Raw genomic sequence first — 424 nt, 5'->3', positions numbered from 1 at the left:
GGAGTGGCTTTGTCACATCACTCCTGTTGAATGCTTTTGTCTGAAATTCGTTTTCATTTTCCTCATTCCGTTATCTCCAGGATTTAAATTTCATATCCACCCTTCCTCCTCTTTTATCAAGACATGTCATCCACCCCTCTTCGTCATCTCGTCCCCTTGTCCTTTGTCACTTTATCACATCCAGACTCCGACCCCCGTGGCACCAACTCATCAAATCTACTCATTCATCCCCGTTCATCTTATCCGAAGGCCCCACTCACGTGTTCTGACGAAGGCGGCCGAGGAGGAACCCGTGTACCCGATGCTGGTGAGGCTTGCGCTGACGTTCACTTGGTATTCCTTGTAAGGCTCGAGGTTCTCTTGGGTGAACTCCGTTGCGTTGATGGTGACGTTCCCCAAGAAGCACCTGCTGGGGCGAGGATAG

At 50.5% G+C, this 424-nt stretch overlaps 1 protein-coding gene across 1 annotated transcript in view; it reads right to left on the bottom strand.

Moving 5' to 3' along the window:
• Nucleotides 1–424, bottom strand: part of LOC119593586 — a gene marked incomplete in the record, with an annotated part of 34026 nt that overhangs the window by 15644 nt on the left and 17958 nt on the right. The window contains 1 exon segment of the mRNA XM_037942539.1: nucleotides 261–409. Coding sequence (XP_037798467.1) covers nucleotides 261–409 — 149 coding nt within the window.

This window comes from Penaeus monodon, chromosome 32, assembly GCF_015228065.2.
Source record: "Penaeus monodon isolate SGIC_2016 chromosome 32, NSTDA_Pmon_1, whole genome shotgun sequence".
NCBI lineage: Eukaryota > Metazoa > Arthropoda > Malacostraca > Decapoda > Penaeidae > Penaeus > Penaeus monodon.
This window is presented reverse-complemented; position numbering and strand designations above follow the sequence as displayed.